The sequence below is a fragment of the Notechis scutatus genome, chromosome 1 (genome assembly GCF_049901735.1).
Source record: "Notechis scutatus isolate UNSWTSFEM ecotype Mainland chromosome 1, rNotScu1.2, whole genome shotgun sequence".
In the NCBI taxonomy this organism is placed as follows: Eukaryota; Metazoa; Chordata; class Lepidosauria; order Squamata; family Elapidae; genus Notechis; species Notechis scutatus.
This window is the reverse complement of record NC_142009.1, coordinates 69,194,037-69,218,304: the sequence shown is the minus strand read 5'-3', so window position 1 is coordinate 69,218,304 and position 24,268 is coordinate 69,194,037. Positions and strand designations below refer to the sequence as shown.

At 36.0% G+C, this 24,268-nt stretch overlaps 1 protein-coding gene across 3 annotated transcripts in view; it reads left to right on the top strand.

Annotated features, from left to right (window-relative positions):
• KIF26B (kinesin family member 26B) overlaps nt 1-24,268 on the top strand; it is a 337,773-nt gene that overhangs the window by 251,069 nt on the left and 62,436 nt on the right. For all 3 annotated transcript variants that reach the window (XM_087967103.1, XM_026669385.2, XM_087967109.1), the window contains 5 exons: nt 1,170-1,376; nt 2,595-2,688; nt 3,262-3,524; nt 6,669-6,852; nt 9,617-9,776. In XM_087967103.1, coding sequence (XP_087823229.1) covers nt 1,170-1,376; nt 2,595-2,688; nt 3,262-3,524; nt 6,669-6,852; nt 9,617-9,776 — 908 coding nt within the window. The remainder of the gene's footprint in view (nt 1-1,169; nt 1,377-2,594; nt 2,689-3,261; nt 3,525-6,668; nt 6,853-9,616; nt 9,777-24,268) is intronic.

The window sequence follows — 24,268 nt, the reverse complement described above, 5'->3', positions numbered from 1 at the left end:
TAATTGTGAAACCTATCAGACCCTGAACATAGGATTTTTACAATATGCTTTGTACTTTAAATTCAGAATAGGGTCTTTAATTTGACATCTTTTTGTTCTTATATCTGAATTGTTTAAGAAATATTGACCGTATTCACATGGAGCAGTAATAACATTCATTTAAGATTATATTCGCAGGATGAAATAGAAACCAACATGAAGTTTACATATCCCCTTCCTCCCTTTCTCTCTCTTGTTTCCTCTTCTCAGTAACTGGCAGGAGGAATACACAAGGCTTTAGTCCCCCTGTATCATATTCCTGCCACGTTGTTTAAGAATTATGGTTTCAAAGAAATACCAGTCAATTGCTAAACAAACAACACAGAATTTAAAATTTAAAACAAAAATAAGCCAAACCTTTATTTTAAAGTATCTTTCTAGATTTAATGGAAATAAAAAATAAAGTGCTAAGGTAAAATTAATATGCTTTGACTTCTGCTTGTTTGGGAGAACATGAGCGTGTTAACTGCTGGAGCAGTCTCAGATATCAGGACCTTACTATAAATTATAATTATTGACATCTATGAACCATGCCATCCAGTTTTATAATAAAATAATTTTGAGTGCAAAAAACTAGTCTAAAAAAAAAGGGAAGTGGGAAAAAACATTGTTTAATTTACCAAACTAAATCTTACTTTAGCATTTGTAGCCTATATATATAAATTGTACAGTAATGTAAATCATATGTACATATGACTTACTGCAGTACAGTAATTTGAGAACCTTTTAAATATTATTAAAATTGAAGACTTTTTCATTCTGCTATGATGGCAGTGCACATTCAGATTATTGAAAAATGGCTGTTCCGTTGCTACCTGTTATTTTTCTTGCTTTGTTAATTTCACGTTAATTTAGAATTACAGCAGCACTGACATTATCTTCTTTTTAGTTTGGCCCATGGAAAGTAGTGTGCCTACATACACCTGTGACAAGGAAGTTGATAATCTTAAAGTAGAACCGTATCTCACTTGCTTAAAAGGTTGAAGTCATTCATTCTGATATGCCACATTTATACAGAAAGCAGGATATTGAATTGGAATTGCCAGAATATTCATTTTAAATACTCATGAATTTGTCATTATTTTTATAGCATTTAATGAAATACGTTATTGTTATGTTTTTGCTAACAGGTGAAAGTCATGTTGCGCATTTGTTCTACTCTGGCCAGGGACTCTTCAGAATCCAGTTCCTTCTTAAAGGTTGATCCCCGCAAGAAACAAATCACTTTATATGACCCATTGTCTTCCGGAGGCCAGAATGCTTTCCAAAAAAGGAGCACCCAAGTACCACCCAAGATGTTTGTATTTGATGCAGTTTTCCCTCAAGACGCATCCCAGGTATGCAACAACTCTTACAAAGCCTGAAGCATCATTCTATCATAATTTTCAAGGTTGATTGTTTACAAGTATTGAATCAATGATGCATACAATTTTGTTCTAAAATGCATACTGAAATTTGAACTGTAAACAGTTCAAAATGTGTAACCTGTTTTATTCCAAAATAAATGGAAATATATTAAAAATATCAGTGTAAAATGAAAATGGAATAGAACTGACAAATAGTGACAGTAGTTAGCCAGTATTTTTGTATTAGCTTGTAAATTCATGTCTCTTCATTTCTGTTTGTATTCTTGAATTTTCTGAGGTACAAGTGCCAATATTTCATTCCATTAACATCAGCATCACAGAATTGTTTCCACAAAACTCCTTCTGCTCTTCAGCAACTCATCTTTTCTATTATCTGCCTGCTGATTGTCACCATGCCTCAAACTGCCTATTATCTTTAGGTCTCTGCAAAGAATTGTGTTCTACTATTATGATGATTTCCTACTCCTCCAAGCAACTTTGCGTAGGCATCTAGTTTGCCTCATTTTCCCTTTTAATGTTACATAATCAGGGGGTGGGATTCTACCGGTTCTGTCTGGTTCTGTAGAACCGGTAGCTCTGAAGAGCAGCAGACACAGAACCGGTTCACCTGTCCACCCGGGCTCTTACCTGTCCTTTATTTCCTGCTTTTTCAACCTCAGCTGCTTTGCGTGGCAGCTGCGGTTGAAAAAGCAGGAAAATAGTGCCTTTTCAAATGCTGCGCACCTGCGTGCAGCGCTGCTCAGCTGTCCAGGCAGCACAGTTCATGAGGTCTCACACGCACACACAGCAAATCACCCAACCGGTAGTTACACCGCTCGGATCCCACCCCTGTACATAATCCTATTAGCTATACTATATCAAGAAGTAGGGACTGGTCAGTTACAAAGAGTATCATGAATGGGAGGCAATTTCATCCCATATTTCCATGCTTCTAGTTCAGTATTCTAAACATTGCACCATACTCTTTCTGATGGGTGAGTGGAGTAGTGTATAGTGGAATGCCAATATTAAGATCATAAATATCCTTATTCTTGAGGAAGTAAAGCAAGTCAAGCAACCACTGTTTCATGATTGATTTATTAGCCTCCATGAACAAGGTATTGCGATCTCACCCAGTGGCTCTCCACTTGCTCCAAGAAGAGATATATTTGTGTTCAGAAAATAATATATATATCTCCTTTATGACAGGCTGAAGTATGTGCAGGAACTGTAGCTGAAGTGATCCAGTCTGTGGTGAATGGTGCAGATGGATGTGTATTTTGCTTTGGACATGCCAAACTCGGTTAGTATATTTTTATTCAGGTAATATTACACTGTATCATATGTATTTTGCATGATATACTTATCTATTTTTTTATCTGTCGATATATTTTCCTTCTAACTCTCTGAAATAGCAAATACATATGTATATATTTGCCTCAGCATAGCTTTAGAGTAGAAGGTTGGTCATATTGCTTGGAAGGATTCTGAATAAAGAAGAAACAGTTAATAATTGTAATGTTTAGAATAAAAGAAGTAGTTAGGCTTACATTCCCAGGATTACTAGCATTTTTGGACACTAATGTCTAGAAATATTTTGAGAAGTTCCTTGATTCAAGGTCATGTTTACAGTCGATTGGATGCTGTTGATAAGCTATTATTCATGAAAAGGATACACATTTTACAATTTTAGCTGTATTTTATTCAATATAATGGGGGTCTGGGCCATAAAAATAAACTTGATAAAAATAAATTTGAATTAACAGTGTGAAATTTTGATATATTTTTTGTAATTTTCTTAAGTATGTAAATATATACATAAATAAGTTATGTATGTATATATTTATTTTATTCTCTTCTCCTGTACTCCCAACAGGAAAATCATATACCATGATTGGAAAAGATGATTCCATGCAAAACCTTGGCATAATCCCTTGCGCCATCTCCTGGCTTTTCAAGCTGATTCATGAAAGAAAAGAGAAAACAGGAGCACGCTTCTCAGTCCGAATCTCTGCAGTAGAAGTGTGGGGAAAAGAAGAACACCTGAGAGATTTGCTGTCAGAGGTAGCAACAGGGAGCTTACAAGATGGTCAGTCACCAGGTGTCTACCTTAGTGAGGACCCCATTTGTGGCATGCAGGTGAATTTAAAACTCTTTTGTGTCACACACTTTAACCCATGGTGCCCTGTTTTATAAGGTTGGTTTTGAATCATAATAACTATGAAAACAGACATTTTTCTAACTTGGAAGTGTTTACTTTTAGGCTTACAAGGATCTTTATGACCTGCAGCTGCAGGCTATCCATTCTCCTAGCCTAAACATTTGTGCCTTTGGCATAACTTGACATTCAACAGGAACCTCTCTTTTCTGTAAAATGTTAAAGGATTCAGATCAAACTAAACTTCCGTTCCTCCTGTAATAATTTCACAATATATTATAGCACATTAAAACATTTACAATATTGCACAAAAGCTGGAGGCCAATACTATATGCCTATGGATGGAGATACAGTTTGTGGAAATAGCACAATTTAGAGTAATAGGATTAGTATTGTTGTAAGACGTACTAATAGCTACTTATTAATTACTGCCATGTTATGAAAAGAAGCCAAGAATAACTCACACATTCTTTGGACAGGAAGCCCCCAACTGATAGGCGTGGGGGAGGGAAACTGATTCCTGATCAAATTGCAGAAGCCTTGTTGCCAGAAAAAGCCATATACTTCCTGTGTGGAAAAAAATCTCCTGTTTTGGCATCTATTATATTTTATAGTCTAATAGTTTAAATTAATGTGAGAAGAGACAAAGAACTAGAAAGAGAAAAAAGTAGAATTCATGATTTTAAGGAAAACTTAAGGAAAACTGAAATTGATGTATACTTTGGACTCCAAAAATTGATACTTTTTAAAATAAATTCAGAGGATTTATACTAAAAAGCTAGAAATCGGTAAAAAAAGCTGAAGGTTTATAATGGTTCCTTACAAAGATAGTGAAAACACAACACAAAGAATTCTAATGAGAAAAATAAAGATAGAGAAACATACAAGAACAACATAGCAAGATCTAAAAGGGTACATAGGGGAAACAGAAAAAGGAATAGATGATCAAGAAAAAATATGTGGCAACAGTAAGATACTATTAAAAAAAATCAGTTACTCAGGGAGATGATAGGCCTGCCTTCAGTGCAAGAAAAATGAAATGACCCTACTATTGGATTGGATTACTTGGCCTAATCCTGCATTAATTGGAGTTGGACATGATGACCTAAATAGCCTCACCCAACTCTATGATTCTGTGTGGCAGGAGAAGTGTGTGTGTGTGTGTGTGTGTAATATGAAGAAATGAAAACTATGTTTGTAGCTATTATTTTCAGCAATAGTAATATCTAACATGCCTTTGTATGCAAAATAACAGAGAGAGAGAGAATGAGAATGAGAATATTAATTATATATTGGGTCTAAATTTTAAATAAATAACCCTTGATCACAAAAATAACAGTTATTTCAATTGTGTTGATAGACTGCAAATTCAGAAACAATCACATGTATCTACAATTTAGGATTGTAAATTTGAGGTGAATGTTGTCTTCCAGTATTTATCTTCACTGTACAGTAAATAATTCTTTACACAGTGAAAAATTCCAATTTTTTATATAAAATTTAAGAACCTAGTCATATCTATGAGCAATGGTTATCGGCGTAAAACCATATATGTTATCAGTAACAGTTATATGTTAGTTATATGAATTGGAAACTATAATCTAACCATTGATCAGCTCAATATCATATAGATAAGGGTTCCTTCTCCATATTAGATTACTATAACATAGTAGAACTGGTAATTTTTCTTGGAACATTCTGTGAGGAATCCAATAACCGAAAAGAAAACCCTGTGAATCAGTCTGATTTTTAGATCATATAGATTGCTTAATCCATCATTATTATATACAGTTTTTAAAGTAATTAAATAATAGTTAAATTGCCATCTGCTGTACATTTCCATAGGGATATTAGAAACTTTTGGTAGTATTACTAATCAAATTAGTATTGTTTCAATTTATTTATTTATTTAAAACTTTCATATAGCTGCTCATCTTATGCAAACTTATGAGCAACTTCCAGTCAAGGATTTGGCCTGATAAATGTTGGTTATATGAGTAAACTTTTGGTAAAGAATATGCATAATTATCAATAAAATACAATACCTCAGCAGCATATATTAACATTTGTTTGTTTGTTTACTTATTTAAATTTCTGTGCCACGCATCTCATTATTAAGTGATTGTGGGTGGCCTAAAACAGTATAAAAATAGTATGAAACTAGAACTTTAAAACAATAAAAACCTTCAGCAGTAAGAATTAAAACATTAAAATTAAACCAGATAAGATAAAAGGGATTAGTACAAAAAAACTAGGGTGGAGGTGGGATTTTCGCTTAATCTATTAAGACTCTCCAAAGGGGAAGACACCTCAAGCCAGTTGATAAAGCCAGGTTTTCAGGCCCTTTCAGTGAATTATGGTGAAATCACTCTTGCTATGTGATTGATATCTTAATTAGTTTGAACTAAAAAAGTAATAAAGAAATAGCGATCCTCCAAAGTAATTGGTAGAACAAAGTAGCTGAATCTACAACGCAGGGATTAGGACTGTGGATATGGGTATAATTAAGCATGGTGATAAATAGAAGCTGTAAAGAGCAAGGGTCAGTATCAGCCTAGATCAGGGATGTCAAACTCAAGGCCTGTGGGCCAGATGTGGCCCATGGGGTGCTTAGTTCTGGCCTGCAGGGCTGCCCTGGAAACAGCAAAAGACCAGCCTGTGGTGCCTCTGCCAGTGAAAAGGAAAGGCCTCATGCGCCTGTCTGAGCTCCAGGTTGCAGGAGGCCGTCGTAGTTGAAAACTACTAGAGCCCATTTTCTCTGGCAGAGCACTTGGGCCATCACAGGCGCCCCTGACACAAGTGATATCGAGCTGACCACACCTACCTTGGCCACCCTCACCCCAGCCTTCCGAGGTGAAACACAACCCTGATGCGTCCCTCAATGAAATTGAGTTTGATACCCCTGGGCGAGGTGAAGAAAGGTATCTTGGCAACCAGAATCGATAATGCTAGATTCAGCATCAAATTTTGTATTTTTCCTCTTTGGAAGCATTTCAGCTGTAGATATTCTGTAAAGCAGCATATTCCTTAAATCAGAGCAAAATTGTATTTTGACTTTGTTAACTGAAAATTACTTATCAGTGTTGAATCTCAATAAGGTTTCTGTGTCTCTGGGTACCTTGCAGCTTCAAAACCAAAGTGAACTCCGAGCTCCCACTGCAGAAAAAGCTGCTTTTTTTCTTGATGCAGCAATTGCCTCCCGTCGAAGCAGTCAGCAAGATTGTCAGGAGGAAGAGCAGAAGAATTCACATATGCTCTTCACTTTGCACATCTATCAGTATCGAATGGAGAAGAGTGGCAAAGGGGGAAGTAAGTCTCAGTATTTTCCCACCCACACCTATTATTAGCCATTATTCAAATGTCTTTGAATTCATCTGATTCATACATATGCAACAAGTATATTCTATCACAGGGCATTTTTAATAGGGTGTGCATGTGATATGCTGATCAGACCTATTGTTATTTTTGGCCTAGTACACATACTGATGCTGTGATTCTAAGGATGGTTCAGAATGAAATGGGATAATTTTGTGATTTACTGGAACTTCTAGAAATGATTGTGTGTGTGTGTGTGTGTGTGTGTGTACACACACACACACACACACACACACACATATACATATACATATACATATACATATACATATGGAAAAAATCTGGAAAAAATAACCAAGAAGAAAATTATAACCAGCCACATGAGCAAAGAGATCCAACAGACGATCATCCCAAGAGAAAAATCTTCCAGATGCCCCAAACTATACGGCCTCCCAAAAATACACAAAGAAGGCATACCTCTCAGACCCATAGTCAGCTCCAGAGGAGCACCACTACAAAACCTAGCTAAACACTTAGCAAAGCAACTACAGCCCATGCTGAAGCAGCAGCTTCACATGTACAAAACTCATACCACCTCTTGGAAATGATAAAAGATCTACACGTGCAACAAGAAGATCTGCTTGTAAGTTTCGACGTGGTTTCACTATTCACTCAAGTCCCGATAAAAGAAACTCTTGAAATCATCAAAAATAAATACCAACCAGCTAAACACCTCATGGAACTAGCAGAACACTGCTTAACCAACACATATTTCATATACAAAGGACAAAGATACAAACAAATTGAAGAAGCCCCTATGGGATCACCACTGTCACCCGTCATTGCAAACCTGTTCATGGAAGAATTCGAATCCAGAGCCTTCGCTAATGCCACCCACAAACCCAAACTATGGTTAAGATACATCGATGACACATTTGTGATTTGGCCCCATGGAAAAGAAAACCTAAACAATTTCCTAACACACCTAAACAGCACACACCCCCAAATCAAGTCCACCATGGAAACGGAAACAAACAAACAACTACCATTCCTAGATGTACTAATCTACAAAAAAAACAACAGATGGCACACTAGCACACACCATATACCAGAAGAAAACACACACCAACCGCTACCTCAATGCCCAATCCCACCACCTCCCAGCACAGATAAACTCTGTGGCCAAAACACTAATCGCCAGAACCAAACACCTGGCAGACAAGACACACATAAAGACTGAACTATGCACCCTGACTAAAGTACTGACAGCTAACGGCTTCCACAAAAGCAAAATCACCGGCTTGATCCACAAAAACACACTGAGACATAATGGAGACCTAGAAGATGAACAGACCTGTGGAACAGCTGTCCTGCCCTACATAAGAGGTACCACAGACAAAATCAGTAAGATACTACACAGGCATCACATCAAGACTGCCTTCAAAACAGACAGAAAAATAGCAGCCATCCTAAGAAACCCCAAAGATACAATTGACCTGGAAAACTAAGGCATATATGAAGTGCCCTGTGCATCATGCCCTGCCACATACATTGGATAGACCAATAGAAGAATAAGTACCCGCCTGGATGAACACAAAAATGCAGTCAAAAAGCTGGAACACACTTCCTCACTAGTCCAACACATGAAAGCCACAGGTCATAGCATCAACTTCAATGGCACCAAAACCCTAGCCACTATAGAAAACCCCAGCTACAGAATTATCAGAGAAGCCATAGAGATTGAAAAAAGACCTGACAGTATGAATAGAAGAGATGATTCCACCAGACTGTCAATTATTTGGAAGCCTGCACTCACAAACAAAAAAATCTCCACACCACAAGCCAGGCAAACACCTGGGCACAAACAGATCCCCCCTGATACCTCCAGCTCAAACACACTCCAACCAGGCACCCAGATGAAACCTAGCTTCCTAACAAATGATAGCCGTCCATTTACTCAGAGCCAAGCCGCACTAAAAGCCTCCAATACAGGAAACACAATGTTGCCAGCCAATCAAGACAAAAAAAGCCACAAAACAGACAGAAGATATTAGAAACACCAATCAAGCAGAACACAGCAAACTCCAAGACCAATAAACACACACCAAGACTCCCAACCAATCAGGATGAAGAAAAAACCATTCTGGCACAGCAGTAGGCTAGTCCCAAATTTAAAACAGAAATGGCTGTGAAAGCATGACTCACAGACGAACACAATACAGAAGCCTGATGATGGCAGATGAGATTCTGCCGAAAAGTTGCTACAACTTTAAAAGCACAACTATAATGACGTGGGAAAATACCCGAACAAAGCTGAATACCATAAGTATCAGAAACTGCCCTTTTCTCAACCATTCAGACTTCGATGTAAACTGTATTTTTGCCAGAGAAATGAACTGATTACATATTCAAACATGTGGAAACAGTCAGAAGAAGCATCCAAAGCAACCCCTTGAATCTAAAAATGGAACCAGCTGCTTTAATTAATCAAAAAGGGGTCCTTTGGGTGGGTTTTTGCACATTCCAAAGCACCTTTTCTAAAGTCCTAATTTGCATAATCATTCATGTATTTGTCTTATTCTTTTTCCTTGTCTGCTCAAGAGGTAGAGTATTAATTTGTTAATTTTAGCACTCTGTTTAAAAAAAATGTACAGAATTCAGTCAGATTCTGGGGGATAAGGTTATCATTTATGCCCAAATCATGCTTTCAATGACCAGGCATCATTTATTTTTGTCACTTTCGTTTCTTTTCTGACAGTGTCAGGAGGCCGTAGTCGCTTACATCTCATTGATCTGGGAAGCTGTGTTAAACCTCTCAGCAAAAACCGTGAAGGGGGTTCTGGGCTCTGCCTTTCATTGTCTGCATTGGGCAATGTCATTCTTGCCCTTGTCAATGGCAGCAAACACATTCCATACAAGTAAGTGAGTTTTCTTGGTCTCTCTTCCTGTTCTCTCTCTCTTATTTATCTGTGAATTGAATTGCAGGCTTGAAATGGTGTTGCATATGAAAGTTGCAGAGATAATAAAAGAATCTCATGAACCAAATACAGATGTGTTAAATCCATGGGCATCCTTGATAGCTCCTTACAAAGTTGTGCAACTTTTTCTTGGCCTGAAGGTGCATTTGGCTTCTAGGTCATGTGCACAAGAACTACCCTCGAAAAGTAGTGGGCTGGAGGAATAGGATAAGAATTTGTTTTAATTTGATTTACATTTAATTAAAATTAAATACAGTTAATATGTTTAGTCTGCAGTTATATATACAAAGGTTTTCCCTTTCTATCACATTAAAAGTTATAATTGGTAACAGCTTTTGTAAGTCTCTGAGAGCTGCATCAATTGTTTTCAAGGTCTGTACTTGATCCTGAGGCCTTAGATAATGGTTTATGACGTATCAGTCTTCTTAACCAGCAGAGAAGATTCATTGCTGAATTATTTGCATTATTAGCACACATTTATTCAGGATTATAAAATGGCCACTTGCTTGTAACAAAGAATCCCTTTCAGAAGATGAAGTGTTGAATCATTTATAATTTGGAAGAGGATTCATTTTCTTCTTGTTTATGCCATTGCTTTCAGTATGAATATCATTGTTAGTGGCATACTTGAAGGAAAAAATATAAATGACAAACAGGTATGTGTAAAGCAGCAGAATATTTTGTTGTTGTTCTTTCTTTGACTGGATGTATTTCATGTTTGTTGTTTGAAGTTTTTTTTTTTTCATTTATTTAAAACCGTTATATCCTACTGTTTGCCCTGAAAGTTCCCCAAATCAGATTTGAGTTTCTTTTTAATTTATATTTACATTAATAAAATCATACTAACAATATGTAAACAATTCTAAATAAATCCACCTAATGTAAAGGCCAGATTAGATTTAGAAGCTACTTGAAGCACCTGGAGACTTCCTTGATGGGATTCCATAGTTAGAGGCCACCACTGAGAAATGTGTACCTCTAAAACCTGACAATCTTGCTTGTTTTATGTGGCTTACAAATGAGCACAGTAGGACTTCATAAAATACAGGTAGATTCATGTTTTGTTCAAGGGTTTTGGAAATATCAGTTCCTATAAAACATTGGTATTAGCTAACTCCAGCAGCTGCTTTTCTTGGCAGTGTATATTTAAAAAAGAAAAAAGAAAACCAAATAAGCTTTACATACACTATATTGGCAAGTGCCTGCAGTAGCAGTTTATAGCAATTAAGCTACAATTCTTTTGGGTTCTTGCACACATAGAGATGCCAGTACATTTATTCATGTTTGCATCTATCTCTTGAGAAGTGACACAAAACTGTCTCTTTGTAAGCTGCAAACAGAATCTATTTGTAAAAGGAACATTTAGCCAGTTCAGATGATTTGCCAACCATCAAATAAAAACAAGGAGATAATTTATATAAGAACACACAGGGCTAAAGTGGAAGTGCCCAGTTTTGAAAAAATAAAAGGTCTGTAAATAGATTGTAAATTCTGTTTGTAGGATCAGTTCTGGACAGGAAGGGACACTAGATTGGATATAATAAATGCATTCTGGAACATAATAGATTATATCCAATTAGGGCAATGCTAATTTAACTACCATTAAAAAAACGATAGGCAAAATTTAGATAGCGCAATAGATAAGTCAGACATATATATGAGTCCTGCTTGTTGTATGGAACACAAAGTAAAGCAATAATCCAGACTCAAAAGGGAAGAAAAAGGTATTGTCTCATCTCAACCCTACTTCCCATACACATATTTAAGCTACACTTGTGGTAAACATTACTTTTTTAATAATGAGAACCATTTTATTTAACTTATTTAAATGTGCTTATTCTGTAGTAATTAAAAGCTATTAGACACATGTACTTCTGAAACCATTGAATGGAAACATGGATATTCAGTCAAGCATCAGTTCTGAGTGGTAATTTACCATATATTTATGCATACAAATAAGAAGAAAATAAGGAAACTTCAAACTAATTGTAAATTGCTGAGGGATTGGTTCTGCTTCTTGGTCACTATTTTTAAAAGATGGATGGATGGATGGACAGATAGTAATTCTAAATTTCCAACTTCAGCTGAAGTAATTTACGAGCATCCACATACTGTTATATCTATTACTTGGCTTATTAAACACCAGAACTCCAGGATCTTCCCAAGGATACATAAATGGACCCCAAAACAGGGTTCAGAAGATTCCTTAGAGAAATTAAGACTTTCCTTCTTCATTTTTCCTTTCTAAAGATTTTCTGGAAGTTAATGAAGGGTCTCAGTGGTATTTCTACTATTCTCAATGTACTGTTGCCAATCTGTGACAGACTTGGCAATTTGAAGAACACTGGAGATTCCAGTCTTCCTTTTACCACCACGCTGGGAGATCAGACACCAGCTATTTCACTATATTAGCCATCTTCATTAAAATATAAAAAGAAGATTTCAGTGGAGAATCAGTATACATTTTTATATTGCCAATTTTTTTCTTGAATAAGGAGCCCATTCTTTTTCACGTGCTGTAGAAAGTCACACAGTCTTCTACAGAAGGTAACAGAATTATGGCCTGGCATAATCAAATTTTCACAGGACTTACTTAAGGCAATAATGAGAAAGTTTTATTAAAACGATTGCAGAAATTGTTACTGCTGCTTTATTTCTCTAAAAGCATTCTCTAAAATTATCTATGTCTGATTTCTAAGATGAATGTGTCTCTTTAGCCCTCCCATGAAAACTCATTTGCACAAATTCCAGATAATCTTTTATAATGATCATTGTTTTAAAAAAAACGAGGCTGGTTGCTAGGCAGCAGGGCTAATAATTCATAGTAATGCAAAAGTAATCATTTTATACAGTATTTATGAATTCCTATATAAATAATATCAGTTTAATTTACTGTAGGACATAAATCTTACAAAACATTATAGCCTTCTACATTGTAACATCTAGGAATATAACTTAGCTTTGTGTGTGTGTGTGTGTTCTCTTACGTTTTCGCGGGTATTTATATGTATGGTGTTTAGGTTTCTTCGGGTATTTTCCCACTTCTTAATATTTGTGCTTTTATTATATCGACGTTTCGGCAGAATCTCGTCTGCCATCCTCAGGCTTGTGTATTGGGTTCTTTTTAATCGTGTGTGTCAGGCTTGGCAGCCTTTTTTTGTTTGAATTTGGTGCTGGCTTTCTGCTTTATTTATAAAAAAGCTGGAACACACTTCCTCACTAGTTCAACATATGAAAGCCACAGGTCATAGCATCAACTTCAATGGCACCAAAACCCTAGCTACTATAGAAAACCCCGGCTACAGAATCATCAGAGAAGCCATAGAAATTGATAAAAGACCTAATAGTATGAATAGAAGAGATGACTCCACCAGACTATCAATCATCTGGAAGCCTGCACTCACAAACAAAAAAATCTCTATACCACAATCCAGGCAAGCACCTGGACACAAACTGACCCTCCCTAATACCTCCAGCCCAAACACGCCCCAGCCAGCTACCCAAATAAAACCTAGTTTCCTAATAAATAATTATCGGCCATTCACAAGAAACCAAGCTGCACTAAGAAGCCCCAATGCACAAAACACAATGTTGCCAAATAATCAAGAACACAGCAACTCAAAGACCAATAAAAACAGACTAGACTCCCAACCAATCAGGATGAGGAAAAAACCATTCAAATAAAGCAAAAAGCCAGCACCAAATTCAAACAAAAAACGGCTGCCAAGCCTGACACGCACGATTAAAAAAAACCCAACACACAAGCCTGAGGATGGCAGATGAGATTCTGACAAAACGTCGCTATAATAAAAGCACAAATATTAAGACATGGGAAAATACCCGAAGAAACCTAAATACCACACACACACACACACACACACACACATTGTGTGTGTGTATGCACATAGGAAAATCATAGTGGTAGATTTGTGAATTTATTGCACTATGAATGATAAAAATGCAGAAAATGTATGTTAGTTAAATACGAGCAGGCTTTTTTTCTTATTTACTTTGTATATCATTCTCTTCCACTGCAGTGACTACTTGAGTGAAGCTGGCATCCAGATAGCACCTGGTTTTGAAACCAAAGAGTAGGTGACAGTCATGGTCAGGGTAGCCTTTACATAGATTCATCTTGTGTGCCAGTGGCATCTATTCCTAGATCAGGAGGTTCGGCTCACTGTCGTTTTCGCCTTAGTCACTTCTATTGGATTACTACAGCATAATGTACAAGGGGAAGTTTTAGAATGCACAATTTTGAATGCTCCAAAGTTTGCCTATATAACATCACTACTGCATGAGCTACATTGACTTCCAGGTAGCAATCTGAAATGCTGGTTATCATCTTTAAAGCCATAAATGACACAGGGCCAGTTTACTTGGGGGGACTATCTGCCTCTAAGGAGTTTTGCCAATTTCACCAAATCCAAAGGAGTGAGCAAATTCCAGGTCCCCACAACCTCCAGAACCAAGGAGGCATGCATTCTTTGTCATAGTGTCTACTGTGTAAAACAGCCTCCTCCCTATGGTTTGGATGGCCTTCCAGAAGAGTGTTAAAACCTGACTTTCCCCCCAAGTGTTAGGCCCAGGGTGTGAGGGGGAACTCAAAATATGTGTCCTTTTTATGGAATTATTATGCAGTGCCATGGTTATTTATTTACTTTTCTTGTACTGTATGATTTAAGTTGCTTATGGTTTTACGTTGTTTTTGTACATACTGTTTGCTTCCCAAAGTTATGTATTTTACATGGACAGCTAAATAACTTTTCTAAAGAGATAAGTAGAATTAGCATCCAATCGACCTAAATAAATTTGTCAGCAGCATGATGAGTTAAATGTTCTTTGTTCCCATACAATGAGGTTTTCTGTTCCACCCTAAAATGTTCATTTAAAATTAGCATTTTGTTTACTAATGTGTACTCTACTGTTGCATGACCATGGTCAACTACCAAACGGATTACTGCAATGAGCTGTCTATAGGGCTCCCTTGAAAACTTTTACAAGTTTAATCTGGTTCAGAATGTAATGGTAGGAGTAATTAATGGTAAATGTGGGCATGCCCAAGTTATATCTCCACTTTGCAAGCTTCATTGGCTTCCAGTGTGCTTCTGGGTACAAATCAGGGTGCTGGTTGTCACCTAAAAAACTCTTTATGGATTGAAGCTTGATTATCTGTTGGGTCAACTCACTTTGATTGCCATCTACCCCTCTGGAGAAAGTGAAACAGAATTGAACAAGGTTGAACAGAATTATTGAGCTTTAAATTTGTTAGCCACCCAGAGTCATTGTTGCAAGAAAGACAATGATATAAATTGATTAAAATTATTATTATTTTGTTTCTTCCTCCTGGGGAAGGACAATACCTGAGAAAATTGGGGAAACTATCTGCCTATTAAAATTCCCTGTTACTTACATGGTTGGATGGAACATTGTAAGGAATTCCTGCTGTTGTTTATCAGATAGAACATAAAACAAAATATCATAGGGCTGGAAGGGACTCAAAGATCTTCTAGTCCAACTCCCTCTGCAAGGCAAGAGATCTTATACCTTCCCAGTTGTCCAGTGTATTTTTGAAAACCTCCATTGATGTAGCACCTACAACTCCAGAAGCAAGCTGTTCTGTTAATTAATTGTTCTCACTGTCAGAAAATTTATCCTTACTTCTAAGTTGGATCTCTATTTAACAAGCTTCTACTCATTACTTCTTGCCTGTCCTCTGGTGCTTTGGAGAATAAGCCAACCCCCTCTTCTCTGTGACAGACCCTCAAGTAGTAGAAGACAGTTATCATATTCCTCTCTAATCCTTCTTTTTGATAGGCTAGACATACGTAGCTCTCTCAAACATTCATCATACGATTTAGCCTCTAGATCCTTTATCATCTTTGTTGATCTTCTGTGCACACTTTCTGGGGTCTCAGCATCTTTTTTTTGTATCATAGTGACCAGAACTGTAAAGAGTATTCTGAGTGTGAGCTCACTAGTGCAGTATAAAGCAGTACTACCATCTTTTTAAAATCTTGATGCTATTCCTCTTTTTGATGCAATCCAGGAGTACATCAGCAGATGAAATGAAAGAGGCTTCTCTCCCAGGTGAAGTCTGGAATAACAATGCTTTCCTCTTAGTAGCTGCTCAGCAGCAGCAAACCTTTCTTTCCACCCAGTATAAATGCTTGCCATATAATGTTTATAGCTATTTTGTTTCTATAATATTGGACAAAGAACCAATTGCATTCCTATGATAGTGAGATAAGATCAATAAGAAACATTATCTCATGCATGAAATCCTCTATGTACCATATTTGCACTCTGTTAATTCATATTCATGTAGTTGCTCAAGCATATTTATAACAATCTTAATTGCTATTTTTCTCCTACTGACATTTTTTGGATGCAAATGAGTGTTATGTGTCTACCGTATGCACATATGGGAATAAAATACCAGCATTTTACTAATAAAAATGTGCAGTCCAGTGAAAACCTAAAGGTTTTCCTTTTGTTAAAAGAAATATAAGACAAAAATTCATTCTGCCTTACTATTCCCATTTAGCTGGGAACAGTTCCATTGACCCAGAAGGGTCTTACTTGTGTTTGGTGTGATTTAGCCTTGCTGATTTCAATAAGACCATTGGTACTTGCTGTTTTAGAGCAGTTTAGGCACATGATGTAGTAGGCATTGTGACACAAGAATAAAGAAAGACCTCAATGCAGAATTAGATATATATGTAGTTAATGAATTATTAAAATATAATTGTGTACAATTTCTGACAACTTTACACAGCTTTAAGAGGTAAAGATAGCTGACAATGCGCATGTGAACTACTAATCTGCCTAATTCCTCAAATATGACTTGATTGAAATTAATTCCAGTCAAATTTATAAATGAACTGAAATGTTCTCATGAGCATTGGTAATTTTTTAAACAAAGAATAATATAATACATCTTTGTTCTTTCCAGTGATTGCAACACTAACAATAACTGAGCAAAAATAGATTTCTCCTTCATGAAGGGCATGCTAGATTCCCCTTTGGAAGGCATAATCTGGCTGAAGATTTGACACAAAAAGACAATAATTAAATCTTTTTCGTAATTCAAGACTGGTAGCCATTACAAAAGGGTTCACAGTCTCTGACTGTTATGCCTCACCTCTCACTTTATGTCTTTTCTGGATTCTGTTTTCCCATATTTTCTTTTCTGTAAATAGGGTTTTCTCACATCTGTAAGTAGCATTTACCTGTTTATATTCTCTGCATTCTTGTTTTGGGAATTTTTAACTATGAATGAAATCCCAACAGAGTATAATAATTAATTTTGACTAACATTTTATGCACGTGGAAGATCTGAACATCATTATTTTTTCAATGAAGTTGAAACATGATCCTGTGTGTAGTAACCCAAGATAAGGGACTAAGACAGGTACATGGTCTCTGCCAACCCTGGCCTGCTCTTCTGTTTCTGTTGACCACTTTCCTGGCAAAAAATAATATTTCTGAAGGAAATGCCTATTTTATATGTTTTCATAAATTGTTTGGATTAGTTTGGGTGTGTTCCTTGTATAATTGTTTTATAATCCATTTGTTAAGAGCATTTTGTCATGTACTAAGCAAATCAAACCTATTAAAGTGGAAACATTTCCATTCCTTTAATTTACCCCTACTGAGACATTTATACCACTTGGGATGTTTATATGGTGATTAACAGTGCTATAACAAAGAATCTTAATTTGAAACTTGGCAAAACTGCCTTTTATAATGCCTTTATATGAGTCTCTTATGTTACTATTTAAATCAATCCATACATTTATCCTTCCCACTTGGAGTAATTTTGTGTGAATGCTACCTTCAGAGGAGTAAGTATGAATGCCGATAGAATTAAAAGAGAAATAAGATTTTTCTGACATTTTGATTTCCAATGAAGACTTTTATCTATGGATATATAGTTATCCACTTCCTATAATCACAAGCAGTGTTAATTTTTATAAACTATTAATTTTTTACTTTAAAAGTCAGTTCTTCAAGATTGAAGAATCTAGGCTAAAATATAGACTCTATCCTATGAAGAATGCATTTTATCATAAATTATACTCCTTATTGATCATTGTTTCTTATCTTTTCTGGCATTTCAATTCCACTTGGTTTTCTGGTTTTTTTCCCCAATAGTAGTTAGCAAGAACTTTTAATCCAAAACACACATTGAGCACAGACAGACTTACGTACAAAAGGCTATGTATACAAAGTATAAATTAACTTTGCACCTAAATATTAACATGACGTTAGCTTTTAATTAGTATCATGCTGTATTTGCTACCTATATTTTTCAGAGAACTCTAGTTTATTGAAGTCCTTGCCCTTAAATACAGAGTACAAAATGAGTTCCTGTGAATGGAAGATTACACATAATCCCACCTTTATTATTGTTTATAAATAACTCAACATAGTGAACATACCCAATACTTCTTCCATCTCCTATTTTCCTCATAGAAACCCTGTGAGATGAATTGGGCTGATAGACAGCCTAGGGTCACCCAGCTGGCTTTCATGGCTAAGACAGGACTAGAACTAACCACTCCTGGTTTTTAGCCTGGTACTTTAACAAACTGGCTGTTTGTTAAGGTTACTATTAATGTGTACAGGTATAGTGGAGCTGTTCGTGCTTTGAAAATGATTTAAAGATCATTTACGCAGTACAACTGAATTTTACATGGATTTGAGATTTCTTTGACATTATGCTTATTCAGCTTGGATTGTTTTAGATATATTTCTGTGAATATCTTCTAGTCCGGTACTACTCTTCTTGGTTCTGCTATGTTATTCACCTTTCTTTTAAATCTTGGCTATACAAGCAGCAGAGAAGAGAATCAGTGGCTGAAAGGTTCTTTCCCTTCTGAATTTCACATATCATGAATTTCATGAATGTACTTTGCCAGATCTCTCAAAATCTCATATTGGCCAGGAGATGAAGACTAAGGGAGAGGACCTCTTCAGCTTTAATGAAGCCAACCCAGGCCAAGTCATGAAAAAGAAATGAAAAGAGATGTTGAAAAGGTCAGCTGGAGGGCAGTGTGGCTTTCTAATTTAGAAGTAGATCCAGGAAAGAAAGAAAAAACTTTCCAAGAAAATGGTTGTTGGAGGGTGAGCGAGGGTATATTTATTTTCTTAACTAGTCAAACTTAAGTTATAATGTTTCATTGTGTCTACTTACTTCCAGCATAAACACAGCTCTTATAAAGACAAATCTGAATCCCAACAATATGAAAAGTAGAACTGTAAATACAGCCACCTGCTTTTTGTGTTGTATTTGTGATGATTGCATTGATTTTATGTTAGTCTTCCTCAGATTTTCTTTCCCTACTTTGAAACTTGTTATTCACAGATTATTTTCATTAATTATTACCTCAAGTAATTTATACACTGTTGCACTATTAATTTACACCTTAGCTTTCAGAGCAAGAACCAGAAATGTTCATTCCCAGACATTTCATTCATTAAGTGATACTTCAATGAAGCGAACAGTATGTTCTTTAATTTAGCCTTAAACTGCTAATACACTAAATATTTTAACTTCTCAGAGTAAGACATGGGAGAGATTACTGCCATAGTTGCTATTCCTTAAAACATTTTCTGAATATTAAAATATCTGTGGTTTATATGTTTATACTACACATCACATTTACATAATAATGAATGCATTGGGTTACTGGGGTCATTCCTCACTGCAGGGACATGAGGCCTGTTTAGTACTCACAGAACCGGTAATAACACTGGTTGAATCCCACTCCTGCAGGTAGGACATTGCAGTAGATAATTTTATGTACTACACTTAGATCGGACCGAAGGCAGCGTAGTTCTAGGTTGTCTAGGTCTAAAATTTCAAGTCTGGTGGCATAAGGTATTCTGCTACGAGTAGAGGAATGGAGAACTCTTCTTGTGAAATATTTCTGGACTTTCTCGTCTATATTAATATCTGATATGTAATGCGGGTTCCAGACTGATGAGCTGTATTCAAGAATTGGTCTAGCAAATGTTTTGTATGTTCTAATTAGTAGTGCGATATTACCAGAGAAAAATCTACGCAGGATTAGGTTAACAACTCTTTTTTTTTTTATTAAAACAAGTTTTATTAATTTTTAAAACACACAAATTGTCATTATTCATTACATGTTTAAACCTTTTTTTCATTGTCAATTTAACAAGCCAGATAAATTATAATTCTGTTTTAAACCATTTCCATACAACATACCAAAACCTCTTATTCAATTTCTCTTTACTTCTCTTTACTCTTATTCAATATCATTATTATTATTTCATCTGTTTCTTTCTGACTTAGTTACCATTATTCTCAATCTATATTTCTACAATTTTTAACTAATTCTCCCCCAAAAGACATATACACACAACACACAAAACATAAAAAAATTCTTTTGGAAAGTAACTTGGACCCAGGTGTCTCTCTCTTCATGGACTTCAATTATATTCATGCTCATCTTACATATCATTACTTATTTTATTTACCATTCTAAGCCTTCTATATTAACTTCCCCACATATTTCACACTTCTTACTTCTATCTTAATTAATCATCTTAATTTGAATCATTATATTTATATCTTTTGTCCATTTTTTATCATCCCTTTGTCTCATTCCTTATAAAAAAAAAAAGAAAATAAGTTTCTCCTGAAATCATTAATCAGAGTATGATGCCTTTCTATCTCCCCTAAGTTAATCAAATTAATCTTTAAAATAATATCTAATACCCAATCCGATTTTGCTTGGTACATTCTATCTAACTAATACATCCAACATAATTAAGTACATAATTAGACAATAAATCCTAATATTAAAAAAGATACTATAATAAAAATTTTATAATAACATCAATACCATAGTCTTATTAAACTCTTTAATTAAAACAATATTCTAAACCTCCCCTATTATTAAGTTTTAAAGCCAATCATTTTTAAACATTTTAACATTTTAATCTCTTATCAACTCTTAAATCATTACAATACTACCATCTCATCTTATGTACCTTGCAAAATCTTTTTTTAAAAAAAAAAATTATACTTTATCCATTATCCAAAAAAATTTCTTTTTTTCATTTAATTTCAAAACATTGTAGCTTTTCTCCACCTTTTCCCTTTCTTTCTTCTCCCAACAAACCTTTCTACCCCCTTCTTCTAGCCTCTGCCTTGCCAGCTTCCCTTCTCTGTCGTATTCCTTTTCCCTTTGTTTACTATCATCATATTGGTTTTGCACCTTATTTTTCCCTTTCTTAAATGTTTTTTTAGATCTTAAGTCCTTAAATCCTTTAATTTTCTTCTTTTCTCTTCTTTTCTTTTCTTTCTCTCTTCCTTCTTTCTGGATCAAGTTCTGAGATTCATTAAAAATGGCTCCTTTCTTTCTTTCTTGTTCCTCTGCTGTCTTCATCTGTTGTAATGTTTGTTGATAATTAATAAGCGCCATTTCTAAGAAAAGGAAAGCTTCTTCCACACCATCTTTACCATTTTTTTTGCTTGTTCATATTCTTTTCTTAGTTCCTCAACAGAAAGAGCCATTATAAATCTTTTCTTTTCTTTTCCCCTTCTTTCTTCTTACAACAACCAGAATATTCAAAAGAAAATAAAAAAATAAAACAGTCCCAAAGTTATCAGTCAGTCCAAACCAAGGCAGAGTTCTCACTTTCTCCTTCTGGGGTAATATCAATCCAAGAGAAAGAAAGTCCAAATCTGTTTAAAATCTTATTGCAATATATTCTAGTCTTCAAATCCTTAAGGCATCTGCTCCAACAAAGTCTTAGCATACAAATGTTTTCTTTTAATCCTCTCTCTTCCCACTCATCGCTTAAAACCAATTTTCACCTAAAAGAAATAGGTTTCTTAATATCCAGTTATTTATTCCGTAGGAAAAGAGGGAAAGCTATCCTTTCAGCACCTTCAAACAGCCGCTTTTTCCTCTTCTGGCAGGTATTATTCAGAAAGTCATACTTTTCAGGAATTTTATTAGATATGTCTTAGAGTCCTAGGAGCCAAGAAAAACTTTCTCCTCTCAATCACTTTCTCCACTTCCTCCTGCGCATTCTTACCCGGCTGCCAGCTTCTTTGTGGCGGCCATTACAGACCGCCGCTGCACCGTCCTGGGAAAGGGAGTTCTGCCGGCCAGGGAGGGAGTCTGCAGCACCCCCAAACCCTTCTCCGGATCCCCTACCTTCAGCTGCCCCTGCAGGGCAGCCTAGCTCCGTACCCGGCTGGGTCGGAGCCCCAAAAACGGCTAGCGCGGCAGGGATCGCGCAACCGCAAATCCCTGCCGCCGCTGAGCCGACAAACCGGAAGTCTCCGGTTAACAACAAAGAGTTGTTAGGCATTAAGAGGGTTAACAACTCTTAATGCCTTTTTGACTATACAGTTACAGTGAGCTCTAGCACTTAGATCATTAGAGATGAGTACTCCAAGGTCCTTGACATAGTGGGGGTCATCAACAAGGTCTTGACTATCCAGCTTGTATTTTATTTTCTGATTTATTTTGCCAATATGTAAGACAGAGCATTTGTTTGTTGAGATTTGAAGTTGCCACTTGTTTGACCATTCTGACCCGTAGTCGAGGTCTTTTTGAAGGGTAGCAGTATTGTCAGTGTTGAATAGCTTTACATCATCAGCGAAGAGAATGCAGTTGCTCTTGATATGATCACAGAGGTCATTTATGTAGAGTATAAAGAGAGTTGGTCCTAGAACGCTGCCTTGGGGGACAGTATTGTTGACAGGTACAGGGTTTGATAAGTTCTTGAAGAAATGGACAGGATTCTTTTCTCTGTTAATTTAGACACCACTTTAATGATTTTTTAAGGTAGCCAGTGAGGTAATCTGTGGTTAAATCCATACTGGACTGCCAACCTTGTTGACAGAGGGAATTGTGCCTTCAGCCTTGAAGGAGGCAGTGGAGGGTTCCCTTCTCAAGAGACTAACCTTGGGCCCAGGGATTTTGGACAGGTATCATTATGCCTCCAACCTTCCCTTTTTTGGAAAGTTTGTTAAGAAAAATGGTCAGACTGCAGTAACAGAGAACTTTAGACCCATTTCAGTTAAGTTACTGGCTAAGATTCAGTCTTAAGATAGCCTTGCTCACACTTGTGGACCTATGGCAGAGCTAGGATAAAGAAGGTATGTTTATCCAGTGTTTCTTAATCTTCACTGGTGGATGTCCATGCCTTCATGATGTCCTTTCTTTCCTGTGACATTTGATGTAATCTTATGTCCTAGAGACATGATGACCCACTCTGGTCCAGTTATCTCTGTTTTATTTATCACATTTCCCAAGATTAGTATTAACTGGTTAACAAAAAAGATTTATTCAGAAATTTTGGGGTATTGAGGAAACAAATTCTCTTTTTGGAATTTGAACTACTTTGGGCGGGGAAGAGGGTTTTTTTTTGTAATAATGAGGTTCATCTTTTTAGCTTTGCCTTTGTCTTCACTGTAGCTAAAGACATAATAGGATTTCATCCTTGGGAAGTGAAAAGATGATTACTCTATAGCCATGTAAGTTCTTAATTAAGAATTAATTATATTTTTATCCCAGCTTTTTTCCTGAAGAACTTGGGATAACTTATACAGTTCCCCTCATTTTAGTCTCACAATAACTGATGACAAATAGGCTGTGATCTAGAGACCAATTCAAGGTTACCCAATGAGCTTCATGGTTCAATAGTTTTGAATGAGGCTTTTGTTAGTATTGATCCATGACTAATTGTGTTGTTAAGCACTAGGAAGCAAGAAGGGAAGGTATGACTTCATCTGCATATTATCTATAGTAAGGAAAGGCTTATTGTTAACTTATTTGTCTTACTGTTCAAACGAACAATATATATGGACAAGCAGGTAGCTTTAATTCATCTTCAGATAGCATATAGATATTCCTCTCAGATATATAATTAAGTAGAAATCCAGGTCTTCTTTGTCTCATACTCTGTATAAGTGCTGTGTGTGTCTATATGGAGACCAAGTTTACATGTTTTGTAATCTTCATTTGGAGGAAAGGCAGAATACAAATGCAGCATTCTCATCACAGAGACTGGCAGTGATGTCACTGGCTGCACTAGGATAGCAGTCCTTGCGGACATTTTCCATTCAGGTGACCTAGGTAGGATGTGTGTCTTTATACACACACAATCATTTTTTCTACATGGTGAAATTTGTTCCTTTGTGTATGATCATAAACCCTCTGAAAAATGATTAAGTAGTTTCTGCCAAAAGTACTTTCCTACTGTAACTGTAATATAAGGGACGTATATCACATGGGAAAAATAAGTAAATCTGAACTATCAGAAAATGTTAGCAAAGGCATAATTTCTAACACTCTTCAATCAATCATTTAGTTATTGATTATATTTATTTTGTGTTCACTGGAGAGCTTGCTATCTTTCAGAACTAATTGGATACAAAG